Raw genomic sequence first — 20102 nt, forward strand, 5'->3', positions numbered from 1 at the left:
TCTGCCTCTCCACTGGAAAATGGGCTCCAGCACCTGCACAGACACTTGCTGGGGCTGAGCACAGGAGTTTCTTGAGAAGAAGAAGGCGTGTTGCCACCACAGAGCAGTGGAAATGTACTGACACCGTTGGGCAGGGCGGGAGGGAGCGGAGCAGCCCGGGGTGCTTTCAGCACAAAGACCGTTTTTCTTGTGAACAACTCCAGTCTTGCCACAGGAATGAATTTGGGCTGGGGCTGAGCTCACACAGGGCTGGATCCCAGAAAGGCTGCTGGGATTGGCTGCATCACAGCCAGGCAGCAGCTTTGTTTAGTAGAAGCACAACTTGAAACCAGCACCCAGTTCTTTGGGTGTGTGAAATCAGTACCCATCTCTTCTTGGGGTGCCTGTGTGGGAACAGAGGGTCTGGGTAATTGCTGGGTGGAATGTTGGGGTACCTGGAATTGGATGCCACAAACTCCCCAGGTGCTGCCCTCTCCTTGCACAGCCCTGCTGGCGCTGCCAATGTGTTGCAACTGGCTCAGGATCTCCTCCAAGTGCCAGAGTCCAGCACAAGGTGAATTCTTTTCCTGGCAGACCTCCCTGGAAATAAACCACGTGCACCTCAGCGGGCTAAAATCCACATGGGGAATATGTCTGCATGAAACAAACAGTTGCTCTCTCTCTGTTTCCTCTGTTATTGATTAATGCCTTTTAATGACTCTGACCTCAAAAATCTTGTAGTTGCCACCTTCACAGAAGATCAATGGAGCAGCATTAGCAGGAGATAGAGTCAAACTGTCCTGGGCGAGCTCTCTGCCGAGGCCAATCTGGGAGCAGCACAATCAATAGTTCAGCATGACCTCTCCCTCTTGCTTGCTTTTTTTCTCCTTGAGCTGGTTGGGCAATAAAGTCTGCTCTGAGCTTTCACCAGGACTAGATTATAACTACCCAAATTGATCTGATATGTAAAGGATAAAAGGTCCTCTTAAGCCAGCTGTCTGCACTGGCAAAACTCAAGTGGCTGAGCAGACAGGGTCAGACCCTCATTAATTCTTGGATGCTTGGGACCCTGCTCATGCCATGCGTGAAGGCTGGACCACAGTGCTGGAGGGAGTCAATTAGTCATGACAAATCCAATCTGACTTCTTCCCAGAGCTTTCCCAGTCAGCTGCCTGTGCTGCTGGTGCCTTTTCATGAGTGCATCATCATTGAAGCCACCATGCCCCGTCCCTCCTGCTCTTTTTGTGATATCTCCTTTTTTCTGTTATGTCTCTTTCTCCAGGGAGAAATTGTGCTGAGGATGGAGAGCCCTTTATAGGTTCACATGCTGCAGTGAGCAGATGTGCCCCAGGTGAAGTGTGAGGTCCCAGAGCAGAGGAGGTGAGGGGGTTTCTCCTTTGTTCAGACAGCCACTGCCTTCATGAAAACCTTCTGAACATCAATCCTTCAAACTGCAGCCTGTCTCCTCGCTGAAGCTGAAAAACAGGGAGCACTTGGAAGATCAATGTTGACTTAAAAACTGTGTCCAAAGCTGCTTGCCCCACCTGTGCATCTCTGTCTCCTCTGAGGCCAGCTGAGCCCTGTGCCTGCTCCAAGGAATGTCTCCCTGGCCAAGCCTGACTTTGGGAGCCAAATGCCATGGGTGAAGGCTGTGTCCTGGCTCTCGTGTGGAGGGGCTGGGGTCTGCCAGGGGCTGTCCATGGGCACTGGTGAGGGAGGAATCCCCTGGGCTGTATCTCCCAGAGCAAGCCCTGGTGATGAATAACTCCATAATCTAAGCCAGTGCAGGCATCTGCTTGCTCAGCCCCCTTCTCCAATCTCCTTTGCAAACTCCCTTTCCTCCTTGGCTGGGAAGTGCCCACGGTTGGCACATGATGGAAATCCCAATGAGAGAAGCTCCCCTTCCAGAGCCAGCACCGCAGGGCTTCCAGCCACAGCCACCACCCTTTGCCTTTAACCCCAGCACTGCCTGCAGAGCCTTTGAGCTTCCCTCTCTTCCACCTCATAGTTCAGAGACATCCCTGGGGGGTCCCAGCCCAGGGGACTGGTGGTGAATGAGACCCCCAAACAGTTCCCAGCAAGCCAGGAGCTCTGTGGGAGCTGCAGTCCTGACCCAAAGCATCCAACGAGCCCCAGCACCCCCATTCAACCCCCTCGGAACTTCGTAGTGCTTAATTACAAGTAGCAGGGATTCGGAGAGGAAGCAGAGGGGGCGAGCACAGGACAGATTGGAGGGAAGATTGTGCTGGGGGTGGCAGGGCTGTCAAGCCAGAAACACAAGAGCTGATTAGCATTTCTAATTATAACCGATGCGCTCAGCCCGGCAGGGCCCGGCAGGCAGCAGAGGCAGCTGACGGGCTGTGCGGAGCCAGCTGTGGATGCCACGCAGGAAGCGCGGGCGATCAGCCTCAAATCCTTCAAAGATGCACAGAAAAGAGCATTAAAGCCTGGATCCATCATCTCCGGAGCTGCGGCGCTGCCTGGGAATGCCGGGTGCCATCGCAGCCCACCCGGGGCAGAAATTCCTCGAATTTGTGGCCATGAGGCTGATCCTGATGGCAGAGGAAAGGGGGGTGAGATGTGCCCCTATTTTGGTTGGGGGTCCTGCACTCCGCTGCCGAGCAGCACTCTGGGCACTGCGGGTGATGGCATTGTGCTGTCCCCATCCGTCACCCAACTCTGACATCCCACCCAGATGAAGATGGGCAGCACTGGGTGCTCTGGATGGAACGAGGGGATGGGTGGCTGGAGGTCTCTGCTCACGAATCACTGCTGCTAGCTCTGGCTGCAGATCATTTACTCATTATTATTTAGTCAGGTAAATATTACGGGCCAGCAAATGACCGCTCCAGGGCTGTGGCTGCCCTGCGATCTCCCATGTCCCGAGGGCACGGTGCTCTTGGGGACGTGCCCGCAGAGCCACCGCCTGGCAGGGAAGTGATCAAGAGGCCAGCGTGCGGCACACTGCGGGCTTAGCTGGGATTAACAGGGCTTTGACCAGGAGAAACTGAAGCGACTTAATCAAGGCAGCGAGTAAAAGAATTCCCAGGGAGGAGATGAGCATTGACTGATCCCGGCATCTTCTGGATGCTGACAGCCCCTGTGGGAGCATTTTCCTCACCTTCGAGCTACACAGCTCTGGGTGCCTGCCTGATGCTGGAGCCCATCCTGGCAGTGCCAGGGGAGGGGAGAGATCCCTTGCACAGGGGCAGCAGCCCAGGCAGTGCATCCCTGGTGCCAGGGATAGAAACTGGAGATGGGCACCGTGGAGAGAGATCTCACTTGAGGTATCATCACACCTGCAGAATTTTTATTACTCTTTTGATTGGATTAATTAATCATTCAGTGATAACTGCTCGTTAGGCATTCTAACAATCAATACTAATCACTTAATTACTTGGCATATTACAGCTTGGGATGGTCTGCTCATTCCTAATTAGATCCAACGGACAATCCACTCCTGAATATTGCAGAGCCCTGCAGCAGAGTTCTGTGGATTTCAAGCCACCCTCAGCTCTCGCCCAGGTGTGTAATTTCCCATCTCCATCGAGGATTCTTCCCCCACTCCTGGCCTCCAAATTCAAGTCACAAGGAGCTGCAGGAGCAGGGTGAGCAGGGAGTGTAGAACGCATCCAGCAATGCACCTTCCTGTCCCTGCTGTTTCCCAAGTTACCAACCCCACCATCAAAAATAAATCTCAGAGGCTCTTCTTTTTTCCTGTCTTAATTAACACTTCTTAAAAATAAGAACCTGTCAGAGAACCATGCTGGCTTCAGTGGGATGGTAAAACCTGCCTGGATGGGGGCTGTGGGTGGCCAAGGTGACGTTTATTGTCCCTGTCACCACAGCACCGTGGGCAATGTCAGCCCAGCCCACACAGAGGTCAGGGCACAGCACTGCAGCAGCAGGGACCTCCTCGGGGTTAAATGCAACCAGCAAATACATTGCAGGATTTGGGAGGTTTCAGTCAGTTTTGTGTGATGCTCCTTGTTCATCACCACTATTCCGATTAGTCCAGCAAAAGCTTTTGCTCATTAGGCCCTGATTACTCGGTGCTTGGCGCTCACACTGAGCGGGGATCTGGGCTCGCAGTGACCAGCTTGTTTTCAAAGGTCCTTTTGAGCCAAATTCAAAAGGAAGGAGCAACCTGAACCATGAAAAGGGGGCAAATGGATAATCTGAAGATTTGCTGATAGCAAGCAAGGAATTATCTTAACAATAACCTCTTGACTGATCTTTTTTTGAAGTGGAGTCTCCCAGATCATTTCCCATCATTTATTTACTCTCTATCCCCTTTGCTCTGACTTGCCTGTGCACACAGGATCCCCCTGGATGGGGCTGCCCCCGGCCTGTCAGACACAAAGCAGCCACAGTGCAAACAGGGAGGACCAGCCAGTGCTGCTGCTGAGCTTTGGGGTGGGGAAAGGACACAGCGAGGAGGAGAAGGAGCAGCAGTGATGGCAGAGCTCAGGCCTGAGGGGATGCAGCCCCCGAGCTGTGCTCGCAGGTGACCTGCGATGGATGACAAGGAGGGAGTCTGGCTGTCTGTCACCCAAAACGGCTTTTAGTAAACCTGAATCTGCTGTGAGTGCTGGGGGCCAGGTGGGATCAGCATATCCCTGCTCTGCCAGGATCATCAGCCAGGGCTGTGCGCTGAGGTGAGCCTGGGGATGGCATCCCCGAGCGGGTGGAACCCCGGCATGTGGTGTGTGCGTGGGGATGAGATCCCCAAGTGGGATGAGCGGCTGGATGGGACCCTCGGGGCTGTGGCACGAGACCCCCGGGTGAGATGCCAAGATGCGGAGCGCTGGATTCGGCTCGGCCGAGCGGGGCCGTGCGGGGCAGCATCCCCCCGGCTCCCCGGGCTGCGGCGGAGCTGCGAGCGCCGCCCCCGCCTCCCGCACCGCCCCGCGCCGGGCGGAGCCGCCGAGCCCCGCGGGCCGGGCCGGGCGCTGCGGCGGAGCGAGCGGGCGGCGCGGCTGGGCCCCCCCTTCCCCGGGACCCCCCGGCTGCCCCCCGGCTCCCCCCGGCCCCGGTGGCGGTGCGGGGGCCGCGGCCGCCCCGGCCATGCCCCCCGGAGCCTGAAGCCCGCGGCCGCGGGGCGCCCGCAGCATGCGGAGGATCCGGCGGCTGGTGCATCTGGTGCTGTTCTGCCCCTTCTCCAAGGGCCTGCAGGTACCGGCGGAGGGAGGATGAGTCGGGATGGGGGATGCGGGCTCGGGGATCCGCTGTGCGGGAGGATGCGCTGGGATGGGGGATGCGGGCTCGGGGATGCCCGTCTCCGCATCCTGGCACCGGCCGTGCACAAAGGGACGCTCCGCCTCGGTCCCCCCGACGCCGGTGCAAGGAGCTGGGGGCCGGGCACCCGCACCGCAGGGGTCTGGAGCGGCACTGGGGGGATCCTGAGCGGCACCGGGGGGATCTGGAGCGGCACCGGGGGTCTGGAGCAGCACCGGGGGCCGCAGAGGTTGCATAACCCGCGCCGCGCTCCGCCGTGCCGGAGCCCGGGAGCATCGGGGCAGCCCAGCCAGCAGCTCGCAGCGCTGGGGGAAGCCGCCGATGCAGCAGGGCAAGGATGGCTCCTTCCTTCTCTTTCTTTCTTTATTTTCCCTCCTCTTCCCTGAGCTTCCGAGGAGCCGGGCACCTCCCTCAGATCTCCAGGGATGCTGGGGCCAGGGATGTCAGGGATGCTGGAGTGGGTGTTTTCTCTGCAGCCCTGGGATGAGAAACCCTGACTGGCAAAGATCCTGGAGCAGAGGGGTTATCCCGGAGGTGATGAGGGAATTACCCGGTGCTGGCAGGAGGTGGGTGCAGAGCTGGGACTGCTGTGAAACAACCCCCGTTTTCCCAGGGGAGCCGCAGGCATGGAGCAGGATTTTGTTGATGCTGCATCCATTTTGCCTTTGAAGTCAGCCCCAGCCCAAAGTCACTTCCAGATCCTCCAGAGTCACTCTTAAACTAAACACAGCAACTCTCACAGGGTAACACCCTTCAGTGCAGGGAAGGCAATGGGGAGAGAAAACCCTGTGCCTTGAGACTGAGGTGCTGGAGGAACCCTCAAAATCCAAAATCCAAGCAAAGCTCCGGGGAACTTCTCAGTCTTCTCAGGAAATGCATTCCCTACTCCCATGCTTTTTTCCACCATTTAGGGGATGATGAAGCCAGAGCTCCCCATGCCACGCTCAGGCTGCAGTGCTGACCCCCCTTCTGCCACAAGAACATGATGGATTCTGAGTCAGAATAAGTAAAAAGTGACATTTTGTCTATTCCTGAGTTTTCCAAGACATATCTCTAATGGGAAGCCGCTGGAAGAGCCCCTTTGCTGAGGGCACCCATCCCGGGCAGTTTTGGGGGGCTGCTGTGCTGGGGAGGATCTCAGGGTCTCAGTGTGTCTGACTTCAGGGCCATGAGCTGCTTCTCAGCTCACAGGAGCAGCCACCCACACTTTGTCTTTGCCAAGTCCTGGCTGTGCTTGGCTTCTCTTTAATTTAATTTCACGTTAATTAGCCGTGCCATTGCTTGACAGGCAAACCGAGCACCCTGGCCTGCTTCACACTTTGGGGTTTCCAATTAACAGGAGAAATGTCATGATCTCGAGGCAGACCTGCCTGCTCTCACCCTCACTGCCCATTCCTGTGGCTCCCAGAGCCCTGGCAGCTCCTGGAGAGGGGCTAAGGAGGAGCATTTTGGGGGTGGGGAGTGGTTTTGGGCTACAAGACCCAAGTGAGGATCCCTGGCAGGTTTTAAAGATGCTGCACCCAGTCAGATCCAGCCCTATCCCAGCTGCGGGTCGTCAGGAGGGTTTGGAGGTGGCCAAAGGCCAAGGGGTCTGTAGAATTACCTTCAGAAGCGGGATAGAAGGGTTTGTTTAAGGCAAGGATTCATTCCCTGCCCTTTGGCACTGCCAGGATCTGCTCTGTTCCACGAGCCAGGTGAGCAGCCTCTCGTGCAGGAGGCCAGATGGCAGCAGTGCTGCTGTGGCAGGGTCAGGAGGGAAGAAACAAAGCCAACAAAACAAAATCCTGCTGAGAGCCTCCGAGTTGTTTGCACAGAGCATCACCTGTGAGCTCCTGGGTTTGTTACTCACCCACTCCCACACGGGAACTGCTGTTGGGAGCTTCCCCTGCCCGCGGGGGTTTTGTAAAGGGGGGGTTCTGCTGGGAGAGGGCTTCCCAAACAGGAGCAGAGCTCTTGCAGCCCCTCTGGGGTACCCCAGGCTTGCACAGTGGCCACAGCTCCCAGGGATGCACAGCATCCAGCTCCTTGCAGCCCAGCCCTGTAATCCCCCCTGCTTTTAGGGAATTTTAAGTGACCTACTTGCAGCAGGAGTTGCATAAGAGACTGATGAATATATATAAAAAAAGCTGAAGGTTTCCCCAGCGCTCAGGTCAGTTCGTGTGGCAGAAGCCGTTCTTGGCCAGCTGCCGCTGCCCTGCCCTTCAAAAAGGGTTTCAAAAGCATTTCCTTTCCCTTGCAGGGCCGCCTCCCGGGGATCAAGGTGAAGTACCTGCTGGTGGTGTGGCTGGGCATCTTCGTGGGCAGCTGGGTGGCCTACATGCACTACTCGTCCTACTCGGAGCTGTGCCGCGGCCACGTCTGCCGGATGATCATCGTGAGTGGCAGCACAGCCCCTCTTTGTGGCTCCTGTTTGGGGTGCTGGGCTGTGGGAACCGCATTTCCAGCCTCTCAAACCCCAAAGCTGGGAGGAGGAGCCTTCCTGGCAGCTGCTGCCCTGGTGCTGTCCCTGCCATCGTAAGGAGCTCGGAGCAGCAGGGGTGAGGTGACCTTACCCTGCCAGGGTGACGGTGAAACAATTTAATGAGATGCCAGAGGGAAGCAGCCAGGGCAGATGTGGACAGATCCATGTCTGTGCACGTGAAGCTGGAATGTCAGGGCAGGGAGCAGGATCTGTGGACAGGGACAGCATCACACCAGTCCCCTCTGGGCTCTGCAGAGCAGCAGGAAAAAAGGGGAGCACTCTCTGTGAGTGCTGATGAGCTCTAAGGAAAGCACAGAGCTCTGGGGGGCAGCCTGGCTCTGTGTGTTTTGCCCTGTTTGGGGTTTGCAGTGGGGTGCATGTTCTGTGTTCGTGTGTCCCTGGCGTGGGAGCAGGTCTCAGCCCAGCCCAGGTGAAGCGAGAGAGCTGGGCTGTGTCAGAACAAGCCTCGTTTATCAATCCCTCAGCAGAGAAGGGAGGCAGGAATTGCCATAACAACAGCAGCGATCGTTTAATTTGATTTTCTGCCTGACTCCGACCGCGGGGTCTTGGGCGCTAATTCCTGCTCGGAGCTGGGGCTTCCAGACACCGTGTCTGGCCATGTCCCCTGTGAGCAGGTCCAAGGGTTAATTCCCATCCACAGAAGAAAAAAAAAGGGAAAAGATGCAGTGAATGTCTGCAGCTCCAGCTTCCAGCCCTGAGGCTGCCGTGCCCTCGCTGAGGAGCTGCAGAGCTGCAGCCTCTCCTGCTCAGGGATGTCTCCAGCTCCAGCCCAGCCACACATCAGAGCCACTGTCCCTGTCCCTGCCACCTCCTGGCCTGGGGCCAGCCTGGTTCACAGCAGGAACTGCTGCTCTGCTGAGCATGCTCACCCAACACTATGCTGCCCTCTCCTTCAGCCCAGGGAGTTCTCCCAAACCCCTGGATTTGCAGCAGCAGCATCCAGGAACAAATCCCTGAGGTCCCTGCCAGCAGCACAAGGGTCCCTGCCAGCCCAGCCCCACCATGTCCAAGGCACTGAGCTATCCCTAAGGGCTGGTAGACATCTGTCCCTGCTGAGCTCCTGTCTCTCCTTGCCCTCCCCAGTGTGACCAGTACAAGAAAGGGATCATTTCTGGCTCCACGTGCAAGGACCTGTGTGAGGAGCGCAGCCTCGTGTTCCAGCACTGCCTCTCCTCCTCCCCCAGCCAGCAGGTAGGTCTGTGCCCCCCAGCCATGCCAGGGGCTGGGCACCACCATCAAACCCTGCAGATCTCCCCCTCTGCCCATGCTAAAGCAGAACCCAGCTCCCTCCATTGCTGTCCCCGTCCCTGTGCTCCAGGTTTACAGAGGGCTCTGGAGGGACAGGGAGGTGATCATCAAATGTGGCATCGGGGAAGCCCTGAGGGCCGACAGCCGCCCGGACTCGGTGCCCAGGAGGGACGTGGTGCTCTTTGACAAACCCACACGGGGGACCTCGATGGATGAGTTCAAGGAAATGCTCCTCAACTTCCTGAAGGTCAGTGCAGGGCCCTGTGTGATCCCACAGGCCTGGGATGGCTCCTGTGAGCCAGAAACACCAATTGTGTTTTTCCTTCCCTTTGGACAAGAGCTCCTCCTGCCAGTGCCCCCCACCCAGTGCTGGGTGCCAGTGCCATGCACTGTGGAGGAAAACCTCCAAACCTCCATTCTCTCCCATCAATTCTTACCTGTGAGATTTCAGTAGCAGCATCCCTGGAGGTGGCTGTGCCATGGCTGTGGGTGGCATCTGTGCTGGGCAGAACTCATTTGGTGGCCCTGGTAATTGCCCCTGTTGGGGCTTCTGTAGCAGTGGTGTGGTGGCAGTTCTGGCAGGAGGGTTTAGAACAGCCCTGAGGATGGTAAAATTCTGCTGGAGCTGGATCTGCCCACACACGGTGTGGCACTAGATTTTCTGCAGTGTCACCATATCTTCCTCTCCCCAGCTCAGTTCTTTGCTCCTCCAGTTTGGTTTTATGACGTGACACCCAAGCATGGAGAGCTGTGAGGGTCTGATGACACTTCTTGTCCTGTTTGCAGTCCAAGCTGGGGGATCAGCCATCTCTTCCCGCCTTGGTGAGCCGGACCATCACCATGGCAGACGTGAACCGTGATGGGAAGGTGTCCCTGGCAGAGGCCAAATCCATCTGGGCGCTGCTTCAGCTCAACGAGTTCCTCCTCATGTTCTCCTTGCATGAGAAGGAGCACACAGCCAAGCTGCTGGGGCACTGTGGGGACCTTTATGTCACCGAGAAGATCCCCCACACCTCTCTCTACGGGGTGGATGTCCCCCCTTTCCTGCAATCCCTGCTGCCTTCCATCGGCCACCAGCTCATCCACCAGTGGTTTGCTCCAGCCTGGCCCCGGCGTGCCAAGATCGCCATCGGCCTCCTGGAGTTTGTGGAGGAAATCTTCCATGGGACCTACGGGAGCTTCTACATCTGCGAGAGCAGCCTCAGGAACGTGGGCTACAATGACAAGTACGACTTCAAAATGGTCAACCTGCGCAAGGTGGCCACGGAGATGACAATCAGAGGTTTCCTCAAGGGCCGGCACTGTGAGCAGAACGGGGACTGCACCTACGGCAGGGACTGCACGGCCACGTGTGACAAGCTCCTGAAGCAGTGCAAGAGTGACATGGTGCAGCCCAACCTGGCCAAGGTGTGTGGGCTGCTGCAGGACTATCTGCTCTATGGAGCTCCCCTGGAGCTGAAGGAAGAGCTGCAGAAGCAGCTCCGAACTTGCATGACCCTCAGTGGCCTGGCCAGCCAGATGGAAGTGCACCACTCCCTCGTGCTCAACAACCTCAAGACCTTGCTCTGGAAGAAGATTTCCAACACCAAATATTCCTAATGGGGGAAGCACAGCCCTGGAGTTTCCAATCTGTGAGCTTGGAGTGAGGTCCAAGGGCTGAAGGCCTGTTTCTCCATCCTCTAGCCCCCAGGAAAATCACACCCTGCACAGGGAGTTCAGCAGAGCTGCAGCCCCTTCTCCTTCATGGAAAACCAAGCATCATGACTTCCACCAGCCGGCAGGATCAGGGATGGGTCGGCAGGAGCAGAGCTGGGACACAGAACAGGGCTGAGCAGGCTTGGGGGAGGAAGAAGACATGGAAAGGGAAAAGGAAGCAGAGCCCAGCTGGATGCATCAAACTGTTCCTTGATGAACAGGAAAGCAGAGCAAAGCGGTGGGAATGAATCATTCATGCTGTACTTGTCACATCTCCTTTTGAGGAACGGCTCTGATGTAAATAAACAGCTTTTACGTGAATCACACCCGTCCATCAATAGCCAAACAGCAGCCTGTTAAGTACCAGCTTGTTTGTGATCCAAAAAGGAGGAAAAGGTAGATTTCCCCGTTCAAAAGTCTCCTTAAGTGTCTGAGTCATCTGCCATCAGATCCAGCTGTCACACAGGAAGCAGATCAGCTGTCTGCTGCACCGTGGAGAATCCTGGCAGTTCTTTGGTTCCGTTTTTAAGTGCCTGACCCTGACGGTGATGCCGTGGCTTGTGAGAGGCTCCCTGCAGCTGCTCCTGCCCCCAAGTCTGGAATTGGCAGCACAAGCCATTCCCTCACGTGTCCGCTCTGGAAGCGGCCGAGGCCGAGGATGGCTTAAAGGCAAAGGGCTAAACACGAACCGTCGTGACCCCTTCACTGCTCCGGGTGTCACTGCCCGCCGCACTCAGAGCAGGGATAAGCCAACCCCTCCGTTTAATTCTCCAAAAAAAACTAAGCTGGGTTTGCCCTGCAGAGGTTGAAGGTTAATACCAGAATAATCCAGTGCTTCTCTCATTATTAAAATGAATTTCCAGGCAAAGCTTTTAGCAGGTCTCCAGACATTTTTTTTTTGGCTGTGTCTGCACTCCCAGGGCTCCAACTATGGCTGTTTCCTTGAAACGCTCAATTATAGCAATCTTACAACTCTGGGCAGGGAGGAAGAGCTGGATAAACTCCCCCAAGGTTGCTCTGTTCCCAGAACAGCCCTATTCCTGCTGCTGGAGCATGTGCTGATTCTGCTGCCAGCAATTCCTTAGGGAAGTGAGCGTGCAGCTGATGTGCAATCACAAAATAAAAATACACCTGACACTGCACAGCACCAGGGCTGCAAAACTTAGGAGCCTTTTTGGGAGAAAGATCAAGATTTTCCTTCTGTTGGTTTTTTAGGATCCTCATCACCTCTCACTGAGGGCACTTTAGGGTCAGGAGTGCTCTGTATCCAGCAGAGCTACCAGAGCTCTCCGGGCTGAGGAGTTGCCTCTGAAATGTGATTTTTCCATGGAATAGTTGAGCACTCTCAGGATTTTGTGTTTGAAGCCTGGCTTGGGTATGGACATTGCCAAGGTCCTGTGTGCAGGTGCAGGTTCAGGTGCACAAGGGAAAGCCAGGGCTGGAATTCACAGGAATTCACAACTGAGGCTCCAGGGAGCCACCCCAGCTCCTCATCCCTTGTCCTGCATCCCCATGGCAACAGCTCCGTGCCAAATCCATCTCCTCCTGCCAAAATCCCCCCTCAGGGTGTCACAAAAGCCATTTTTCATCTTTTCTTCCATTGTTTACTCCCCCTAAATCCCTGCTGTTCCCTTCCCTCAAAGCAGTGGTAAAGCACCTGGAAAAGTAGAGGAAAATTGTTCGCCCAATATCAGAACCTCCCCAAATATTTATGAAGAGGTGGCCCCTGTAGCTGAGACCTGGCCCTGACAGCTTAATAGAAATAGACACTTGTGAAAATTGTTCCCTTAATCCATGCCCCCGTGGCCCTGGACACTCACAGGAATTGCTGCTGACTGCCAGGAATTCTGCTCATCACTAATAAAAAAGCACAAAGTGAGTGCAGTTTACAAACCACACTGGGATACACGAGAGAAATGAGTCAGGGCAAAGCTGTTTTACACTCCAATTCCTCCAGATTCCCCATAGGAGATGGAAAAAAAAGCCAGGACACTCCAAGACTGACAATCTGATCTCACCGGATGCCCTTTGTGCTCAAGAGGATGGAGGTAAAAACCTTTAATTGCTTTAAAACAATCCTAAATTCTCATATCCACGAAGTCTTAAATCCTACAATGGTTAAAAAAATAGCATTAGTTGGGGTGCTACAAACACACAGCATAATCCTTTCAATCTTGTAGGTGGCATCTTTATTTAGTTTTTTTATTTAAATTCTTCTTAACCATGTAGAGAAAACACAGATGATCAAGTTTTAGGAACCTCCAAACCATCAGACGTGGATGCTGCCAACTAGTTCTCAGTTGCAATGTTTGTCAGACATTCTGCAGCTCAAGAAATTATCTGCAAATAAAAAAAAAAAAAGGTCCAGTATGTCAGAAAAGTTGAAGAACAGGCAGGAAAAGGGACTAGTAATGTCAATACTAATGAGCTAATTAACCCCTGCCATCCAGCCTCTGCTGTCCTCATTGTGTTGGGATTGTCTCATGATTTTTCATCCCAGAGGAAATAATGAAATTTAAAATGAAACCACATTTTAAGGCTCTGTTATCAGGGTTCACAAGGGAACCTTTAAGACAGGGATTTCCTTCAGTCCAGAAGGACATGGCAGAAATTCAGGAGAAGCTCTTTGCTGTTACATCAGAAAGGTTTTGGAAAAATATCTGGCTGGAGGAGCTTAGGAAAGGGATCATTTAAGAGCAGGATAGCTGGAGCCTGCTCTGGGTTATTCCATCACTCCCTAAAAATCCCAAGGTGAGTTTGCCAACCTCAGTGCAGAGCCAAGCTATTAATAGTGCAGGGAAAAAAAAAACTGGGCTTATTCCAGCTTTTAAAGCCATGACACAAACCAGTCCTTGATGATGAAGGGCTGTGCTATGTGCAGAGATTTTTAATTCCTTTCTAAACCACTTTGATGCATAACATTCATGTTTTCCAGAGCTCAGTGAAGCAATATCCATGGCCCAGGAGAGCTGCTTGGGGAAGAGCAGTTCCAATAAATGCCATCAGGAAAATGTTCATGGTTCTGCTGTGCCTCACACAGGGAAGCTCTGAAGAGACTCTCATTAGCACTCAGTGGCCATGCAGAACCCCTGGTGTGAGGAAAGCCTGATGAAAAACCCCAAACACATATTGCAGGGTTAAAAGAAGTCAAGAAATAATTTAAATAAAAGAGCCACATCCTCAAGCATAACCATATTCCCACAACCTTATTAACATTCTTTTCCAAAGCTAGTGACTTTTGCCAATTAAGGGGTTCACGTTGCACCACCTTTGGCCCTGTCATGGCCATTTAATGAGGTTTCCCAATTAGCAGTGCCAGAGTAACTCAGTGCAAAGCCTCAGGGTCACAATCTGCGTGCCCAGAGCTGCTCTCAGTTTCTGGTGTCCCTCAAGAAGGGACAGTGACACACAGCACGGTTTGGATACAGGGACACCTGTACAGGGTCTGGAGCAACCTGGGATAGATAGTGGAAGGTGTCCCTGAATAGGAGAAGGACTGCAGGACAGTGTCAGCTGCACCCTGTCCATCCCTCACCACTCCCCGTGAAAGGCAAGAGAACAGTTAAAGCAATCAGTGTCAGGTTGTTGAGCAATCCTGAGAGCTCACAGGGCTCAGAGCACCAGGGAAGACATCGCCTGTTCCTGTCTGCCACCGAATGACACAAACGTGACACTGCAGCCACGCCTGCAACACGACTGGGGCAGGGGCTGGGCAGCTCCCAGCACTGCAGCTCACCTGCTCCGGGGCTCCTGCACGGCCCAGCGCTGCCCCTGGGGAAGGGGGAAATACACGGACAGGGTTTAGCCACACCCCAAAGCCTCCTTACACCGCTGCTGTTTCACTGAAAACAGAAATTTAAAAGAAATAAATTAACGGCACGGGAGTATTTTGATTTTCTGATAGGATTAAACTTGGTGACTCCCAGATCAGAAAGCCACGTGCATCCTCTGCTGCACAGAGCAGCACTTTTAACACCCACATCTCACATTGCCAGCAGCTCAGTTAGTTTTTCCCCTGTCTCCCATCAGGCTGATTAACAGTGTCAGGCTATCAATCACTCGGAGTGCTCACGGGGTGCAGAACAAACGAGCGTAGAACATAGCCTGGGTCTCTCTTGCCACTCTTTGACACAAAGATGCCACAGCAGCCATCTCTGCAACGCCAGTGGCAGCCCGGGGGGAACAAATAACCCAGAAAGACTGAAAAAAAATATAATTGTGGGTGGATGTCAACCCCTGGAAGCATTTAAGGCCAGGGTGGATGCTGCTCTGAACAACCTGGGATAGTGGAAGGAATCCCTTCCAATCCAAACCATTCCAGGATTGTGTGGCATTTATAAAAGCAAGATTTTATCACCTATTTCAAAGCAATGCTACAAAGGTATTCGCTGCACGTGGTGATACCAAATGCAGCATCCCACTTACAGTCAGAAAGGTGTTTGAAACTTGCTTGGGCAGCCTTTTTCTGAAGGATCACCCTTCATTTCTGGTCACACCATCTTGGTCACCTCATGCTTTTGTCCACGCTGAATCAAGAAAAATAAAGGAAATATGCTGTTAATAATCACCTAACTACCTTTTTTTTTTTTTTTTGTGAAAAGCAGCTTTTATCTGAAAACCAGATAATTACAACAGTTAAAAAGAGGATATCTACTGAAAATTGATGTTAGCTACAGAAATATTTGAAAACATTTTCCTGAAAGCCCTAAGTTTTCAGTGGGGTGTATTAAAATATACACAGCTGTGTATGCTTTAAAGATAGATATATAATACATATATATTACATATAATATATATTAAAAGATATACATTTAGTGTGTATATATATGTATTTATATTTTTTTTTCTCCTTGTGCATTCCATGATATGCCCCATTTCCAGCGCACGTGGCAGGTCCCGGAGAGCACAGAGTCTGAGGGGAAAGCGCCATTCCCACATCCTCACCTCGCTCGTGTCTGCTCTGAGGGGGAAGCGCCATTCCCACATCCTCACCTCGCTCGTGTCCTGCCGCCGCATCCGCTCAGCGCCGGGGCCGGGGAGAGGCGGCGCCGGCCCTGAGGGAGCCACGCCGGAACATGGCGGGGGAAGGTGAAGCTGTGGAGCCGCCTCAACCAGCACCGATTTCCTGCGCCTGAGGGACGCAGAGCTTGCCGCTGGCCCTGCAGGGAGAGGCCGAGGCCGGTTCCGGTCGTTGTCCGGCTGAAGCACCAGAGGAGCTGGAGGATTCAGCTCCCGCCGCCCCGCGCCCGCCGAAAGGGCGATGGAGCCGCCGCATCCCGCTTATATAGGGCGGGAACGGGCGTGCGTGCGCGCCGCTCTTCCGGCCGCCAGCGCCCCCTGCCGGCCCGGAGGACCCAGAGCCGGGAGAGGGCGGGGTTGGGATGGGACATGGGAGGGGACACGGAACAGGACACCAATGGGACATGGAGCCCTGCCAACCACAGAGACACTAGGCTGCTAAGGGATGGATATCCCTTTATCCCTTTTCTCAGCTGCTCCTGGAGTCCCGCACCTCTTGGGATCCCAGCGTGTCCTGGGACAAAGTGAGGACCCTCCGACCCCCACTGGGAACCCTCTCACCCTGCTTCAGCCACCTAGCTTGGGGACATCCTTTCCCTCCCATTGCCTTGACTGCCCTGGTCATCCCCATCCCATTCCACAAGGGAAAAACCCCATAAGAATCACAAAGATAAATCCCTTTATTTGCTCAGAAGAGACGCAAGATACAAGTGGTTTCAGGTGAGATCAGGACAGCAGCACCTCCCTGCCACAGTGACAAACTCAAGGACAGGAGCAGGGGCTGGCCTGGCTCCATTTTCCCTTGCATTGGTCTGGACAATTTTTTGGAGCTAGAGACCCTCCACAACTATTGCTGTGTACAGGACTGGGGGATCCCTTCCCCAGCCAGCCAGCAGTGCCAAAAGCCAGTGCTCTGGATGCAGAGCCAGTCCCATGGGATAACTGGAGCAGATCCCATCATCTGAGCCCATCCCTAGGACTCTAATTGCGCTCAGCTTTGCTCCTCAGCTCCTCCATGGCCTCGCTGTGCCGCCTCTTGTCCTTGGCACGGATGATGGTCATCCTGAAGAGCTTGCAGTAGAGCTCCACGGCCGCGGGGCTGTCGTCATTGCCGGGAATGGGGTACGAGATCAAACACGGGTTGCAGTTCGTGTCCACCACCCCGACCGTGGGGATGTTCATCTTGGCCGCGTCCCGGATGGCCACGTGCGGCTCGAAGACGTTGTTGAGGGTGCTGAGGAAGATGAGGAGGTCGGGCAGGCGGACGCCGGGGCCGAACTGGATGTGGGCGTTGGTGAGGAGCCCGCCCTGCCAGTAGCGGGTGTGCGCGTACTCCCCGCACGCCCGCGCCGTGCTCTCGACCAGGTGGCAGAACTGGCGCTTGCGGCTGACGAACAGGATGATGCCCCCGCGGTAGGCGACGTGGGCTGTGAAGTTGAGGGCCAGCTGTAAGTGCTGCATGGTCTGATCCAGGTCGATGATGTCCTGATCCAGGCGGCAGCCGAAGATGTAGGGCTCCATGAACCTGCGGGGGCAGCGGGAGGGTGGCACAGGGGACACGGGGATGGGGGGTGCGGGCACGGAGCGTTTCTGGATGTGTGGAACCATCCCATGCTCCTGCTCCTGGCTGATACCAGGTGTTCACTGCAGACAGCCCTCGTACTCAGTGTCTGTCCCAGTCTCACACCCTCTCTGCCCACATTTGGGGAGATTCCTGCAACTTGGCCTGCGTGGGCAGTTCCAGGCTCAGGCCAATCCAGCAAATGTGGTCTGGGGAAGCATTCCTGATGTCAACCGGATCACGAACAGCACCACTCACCTGTGCCGACATCCCTTTTTGTGCCCCAGGTGCACCCGAGCATCAAAGAGATCTTTCAGGGTGAAGAGCTCCTTCAAGTTGAAGAAGTCGGGGTGGCGGAGAGGCTCGGTCAGCAGCTTGTCATCCTCAGCTGAGAGCAGAGAAACAAACAATCATTGTGTTTGTGGGGACGAGCAGAGTGGCACCATGACCGCTGCTGCAAGGCGGGCATCACTCAAGGACCGGGATGCCAGGGATGCAGTGCCCGGCTCTGGGCACTCACCGCGGGGCCGGCTGCCTGTCGGGACCGGGGCCGGGGCCGGAACCGGGACGGTGCTGTAGAACCGCGGGGCTGCTGCGGGAGAGAAACACGCGGGTCACACGGGCGGGCCGGGGCGCTCCGAGCCGAGCCGCGCCGAGCCGGGCCAAGCCCCGCTGCTCACCTGCCCGCAGGAGCCGCAGCACCGCCATGGGCACGGAGGAGGAGGAGGAGGCGGAGAAGGGGAAGGTCAGCGGCGCTTTCCGCTTCCTGCGGGGCGGAGCTCAGCGCACCCTCCGCGCTCCCCGGGGCGGTTGCTCGCACCGCTCCCCGCCCTCCGCGTTTCGTCGCCGGGTAACGCTCCGTCCCCTCGGCCCGCTCCGTCCCCTCGGCCCGGCCCGGCCCGGCCATGTCCGGTCACAGCCCGGGGGTGCCCCGGCGCTTCCAGGAGCTCACCCTGTACCGCGGTTACGGGTGAGCGCTGTCCCGGGCGCGGCTCCCGGCGCGCCGCTCCCCGCGCTACCTTTGCGCCACCTGTGCCTACCTGTGCACCACCTGTGCGCTACCTGTGCGCTACCTGTGCTCTCCCCCCGCAGGCAGCCGCCGCTTCACCCCCGGTTCCGCACCACCAACCAGACCTACGGCAGCAGGGCCCCCACGGTGCACGAGTTGCCGGTACGGGACCCAGCACCTGAGGCAGATGGGGACACGCTGTCCGTGTCCGTGTCCATCCCCGGTACAGCCGGGCTTTGCAGTTGCTGGCCGTGTTGGTATTGAAAACATCCCCCCTACCCCATCCCCGATCCCCTTTTCTCGCCACTCGCAGAACTCCTTCCACTCCATGCCGCACAAGTTTTCGGATCACCTGAGCAAGAGTGGCATGTACAGGAACGACAGCCTGAACACATCCCTGGAGAAAAGCCACTGCACCGGCTCTGACACCTTCATCACCGCCTACGAGCACCTGGATTTCCACCCCAGCTACAACCCCAGCGGCCCCTCGCACTGCCGGGACCAGCCGCTGTAAGGAGCGCTGCAGTTCTGTCTGCCCGCCCACAGCCAGCCTTGGTACTCAATGGAGCCGTTAGAGTACAGAGGGAATGGTATTAGGTGTAATATATTAAAGATTTAAGGTGGTTAAGTGTGTTAGGTAGCTCGTGTGAAGCATTTTAACTGATTTATCAGCGGTGGATATATATACTAGAACGACATAAATTCCCCTTCTCCCCTTCTGTCACTAATGACCCTTTACACTCTTGCCTCATGTACCACATTTCATTAAAAATTAAGATCTAAACTGCTTCTCTACTATTTAATGAATAATCAGTCTGCAAGTTTTCCAGAGCTATTCATTAACTCTTTGGATTTCTTGTAGAAAGTTCATGTTTCCTCTCTCTCGAAAATACAAAGTTTTAAGAAATTATTCAAATAATGACAAGTAATCAAAAAGAAGATTTTTTTCAAGTTTTATTGGAACAACTGTAGGTACAGGCAAAGAAACTGCATCAGTTGGACAGTGACTGAAAGAATACCTGAACATTTTTTGGCTTAAAAATGAGTTTTTAAGAGAAACTACTTTGCCTGTTTATGGATGAGAAACAGTCCCACCTTACATTAACAATGAACATAGTATTATTCAAACTGTTTGCTAAAAATAGAAATAATGAGTGTAACGTTATGTCCAAACACCACTGCAATTTATACCACTCACATGTCAGAAATATTCCCTGTTTGTGGTAAGAGCTGGGTAAATCCCCCTCTGCTGCAAACACACCAATAAACTGGAACAGAGAAATAAACTGAGCAGAAATGGGCCTGAAAAGTTAATATTTCAAAGATTTAACATCTGAAAACAAATAAGCAACCCTCTTTCATTTGCTGTGATTCTTGTATGAGACTTTAGACAATAGCTGGAGCTTCTTAGAACTTCCCTTTCTTCTCCTGAAATGAGAAAATAACAAAGTGCTGAATCAATAGTTGTGCCAATGTTACATATATTTTTATGCACAGATTTTTCTGCAGGTGGCATAATTTAGGGATAAGGCTGCCTCTTAAAAATATAAACAGAGTGGATTCTGTCACATACGTTCCCACTCCATCTAAAAACACCCACCTCTTCTTTCTTGCCTCAATTTCTTCCCTTTTAATTTTATTCTTTAAACCAGTTCCTTTGAAGAGTTTGCCATGCAGTGTATCAAACTGTTCAGAGGTTGGATCAAATACACATTTTTAAAAATAAATACCTGTACAAATTCAAAATATCATCCTAAAAATGACTCATTTTACCACACAGGATCTACCTGGAACAATCTCTTTCTACTCTGTCTTTTCAAAGGAAGATTTTTCACATTTGCAGACAAAATTATATGAAGCTGAACTATCAC

General features: G+C 54.1%; 3 protein-coding genes, 1 long non-coding RNA gene and 2 other non-coding genes across 8 annotated transcripts; 2 read left to right on the plus strand and 4 right to left on the minus strand.

The window, feature by feature from the left end:
• The first annotated feature begins 5024 nt into the window (after positions 1–5024).
• Positions 5025–11517, plus strand: DIPK1B (divergent protein kinase domain 1B). The gene is made up of 5 exons (XM_014880128.2): positions 5025–5154; positions 7457–7591; positions 8783–8890; positions 9018–9194; positions 9734–11517. The coding sequence occupies exons 1-5, from the start codon at positions 5092–5094 to the stop codon at positions 10544–10546; spliced, it is 1296 nt and encodes a 431-aa protein (XP_014735614.1). The 5' UTR covers positions 5025–5091; the 3' UTR covers positions 10547–11517.
• Positions 11518–12808: 1291 nt separating this feature from the next.
• LOC106855441 (uncharacterized) lies at positions 12809–15962 on the minus strand. 2 transcript variants are annotated; one of them, XR_001403364.2, is made up of 4 exons: positions 15635–15962; positions 15068–15168; positions 14379–14484; positions 12809–12982 (listed from the first exon to the last, which is right to left on the minus strand). It is a non-coding gene; the product is annotated as an uncharacterized LOC106855441 (long non-coding RNA). The 2 variants fall into 2 exon arrangements; XR_015808110.1 differs by having other exon boundaries at positions 15587–15913.
• On the minus strand, positions 14216–14348 carry LOC148221412 (small nucleolar RNA SNORA17). Its single transcript, XR_015808124.1, has one exon. It is a non-coding gene; the product is annotated as a small nucleolar RNA SNORA17 (small nucleolar RNA).
• Positions 14682–14815, minus strand: LOC148221413 (small nucleolar RNA SNORA17). The gene has a single exon (XR_015808125.1). It is a non-coding gene; the product is annotated as a small nucleolar RNA SNORA17 (small nucleolar RNA).
• Positions 15963–16323: 361 nt separating the features above from the next.
• MRPS2 (mitochondrial ribosomal protein S2) lies at positions 16324–18002 on the minus strand. Of its 2 annotated transcripts, none has more exons than XM_088177564.1 (4): positions 17903–18002; positions 17743–17811; positions 17481–17610; positions 16324–17186 (listed from the first exon to the last, which is right to left on the minus strand). In XM_088177564.1, exons 1-4 carry the CDS (start codon positions 17928–17930, stop codon positions 16643–16645), a joined length of 771 nt encoding a protein of 256 aa, XP_088033690.1. In that variant the 5' UTR covers positions 17931–18002; the 3' UTR covers positions 16324–16642. The 2 variants fall into 2 exon arrangements, with proteins under 2 accessions (XP_088033690.1, XP_014735615.1); XM_014880129.2 differs by having other exon boundaries at positions 17743–17814.
• On the plus strand, positions 17993–19977 carry PIERCE1 (piercer of microtubule wall 1). Its single transcript, XM_014879988.2, has 3 exons — positions 17993–18192; positions 18315–18393; positions 18545–19977. The coding sequence occupies exons 1-3, from the start codon at positions 18128–18130 to the stop codon at positions 18743–18745; spliced, it is 345 nt and encodes a 114-aa protein (XP_014735474.2). The 5' UTR covers positions 17993–18127; the 3' UTR covers positions 18746–19977.
• Positions 19978–20102: the final 125 nt, after the last annotated feature.

Source organism: Sturnus vulgaris, chromosome 22 (genome assembly GCF_052056855.1).
Source record: "Sturnus vulgaris isolate bStuVul1 chromosome 22, bStuVul1.hap1, whole genome shotgun sequence".
Classification (NCBI taxonomy): Eukaryota; Metazoa; Chordata; class Aves; order Passeriformes; family Sturnidae; genus Sturnus; species Sturnus vulgaris.

Excerpts from the sequence above, each read along its gene's own strand:
- DIPK1B (XM_014880128.2), top strand. The coding sequence starts at position 5,092 with ATGCGGAGGATCCGGCGGCTGGTGCATCTGGTGCTGTTCTGCCCCTTC. Across the intron at positions 5,155-7,456 it reads CCTTCTCCAAGGGCCTGCAG|GGCCGCCTCCCGGGGATCAA; the intron begins GTACCGGCGGAG and ends TTTCCCTTGCAG. Across the intron at positions 9,195-9,733 it reads TGCTCCTCAACTTCCTGAAG|TCCAAGCTGGGGGATCAGCC; the intron begins GTCAGTGCAGGG and ends TCCTGTTTGCAG.
- MRPS2 (XM_014880129.2), bottom strand. The coding sequence starts at position 17,930 with ATGGCGGTGCTGCGGCTCCTGCGGGCAG. Across the intron at positions 17,611-17,742 it reads GACAGGCAGCCGGCCCCGCG|CTGAGGATGACAAGCTGCTG; the intron begins GTGAGTGCCCAG and ends CTCTGCTCTCAG. Across the intron at positions 17,187-17,480 it reads AAAAAGGGATGTCGGCACAG|GTTCATGGAGCCCTACATCT; the intron begins GTGAGTGGTGCT and ends CTGCCCCCGCAG.
- PIERCE1 (XM_014879988.2), top strand. The coding sequence starts at position 18,128 with ATGTCCGGTCACAGCCCGGGGGTGCCCCGGCGCTTCCAGGAGCTCACC. Across the intron at positions 18,193-18,314 it reads ACCCTGTACCGCGGTTACGG|GCAGCCGCCGCTTCACCCCC; the intron begins GTGAGCGCTGTC and ends CTCCCCCCGCAG. Across the intron at positions 18,394-18,544 it reads CCACGGTGCACGAGTTGCCG|AACTCCTTCCACTCCATGCC; the intron begins GTACGGGACCCA and ends CGCCACTCGCAG.